Source organism: Prunus avium, chromosome 4, assembly GCF_965620075.1.
Source record: "Prunus avium chromosome 4, drPruAviu1.hap1.1, whole genome shotgun sequence".
NCBI lineage: Eukaryota > Viridiplantae > Streptophyta > Magnoliopsida > Rosales > Rosaceae > Prunus > Prunus avium.
In genome coordinates, this window is record NC_142287.1 from 24,463,981 (window position 1) to 24,464,813 (window position 833).

Genomic DNA, 833 nt, shown 5'->3' on the forward strand with positions numbered 1-833 from the left:
TGACTGCTGTTTAAGAAAATACAAGGCTACTTGAAGTTGTAAAATATACAAAAACCAAGAACCAATCATTAAGAACCTGATCAAAATGAGATTAACACTCAAAATCACACTTCGCAAATTTAGAGTGACATAAACTTGCGCGTATACACGCATGCAGTAAAGCAATAATACAAAATCGAGGGTTTCTAGCTCCAATATAGAACACTTATTTTTGGACATTCACGACGAGAGTTCGATTTAAACTGTCCACTAAAAAGGATAGCTGAAGATCACATCATATTTGTTAACAATGAATCAATCTAAGCATACCCACAATATCCATACTCGCATTTAACCCCATACTTACACTTTTTACCGCACTTGCCACAATTGTTGGCATTGAAAGTAGTATTGATGCAAGTCCCGTTGCAACAATGCATGCCAAGCTTGCATTTGTTCCCACATTTCCCACAATTATTCCTATCGCCAAGAACATTTCTGCAATGTGTCTTGCAGCAATGGAGAATGCTGGTCCCTTTGTTTGCCGAAATCCCATTGCAAATGTTGTGCTTGATGGGATCACATTGTGCACCTTTTTTAATGATGCTGGCCAAGAACCTGCTTCTGGATCTGAAACTAGGGTTTGGAGAGTCAAGCACATACTCTTCACCGTCTTCGAGATCGGATGATGAGAAGGCCATTTGAGATTGCAGAGCTAGGACTAGCCAAGGTATCATGAGGGAGAGAATGGTGGTGAGCTTGAGGAAGTTGGCCATTCTCTCAAAAATGGGGTACTATTGGCCACAATGAGTTTGAAGCAAGGGAAGAGGTGGGTGTTTTATGCTACAAGTTTT

General features: G+C 40.3%; 1 protein-coding gene across 1 annotated transcript; it reads right to left on the minus strand.

Moving 5' to 3' along the window:
* On the minus strand, positions 1–833 carry LOC110773287 (protein GRIM REAPER-like). Its single transcript, XM_021977790.2, has one exon. The coding sequence runs from the start codon at positions 753–755 to the stop codon at positions 300–302; it is 456 nt and encodes a 151-aa protein (XP_021833482.1). The 5' UTR covers positions 756–833; the 3' UTR covers positions 1–299.

Bases quoted from the DNA above. Each gene is read 5' to 3' on its own strand.
- LOC110773287 (XM_021977790.2), bottom strand. From the start codon at position 755: ATGGCCAACTTCCTCAAGCTCACCACCATTCTCTCCCTCATGATACCT.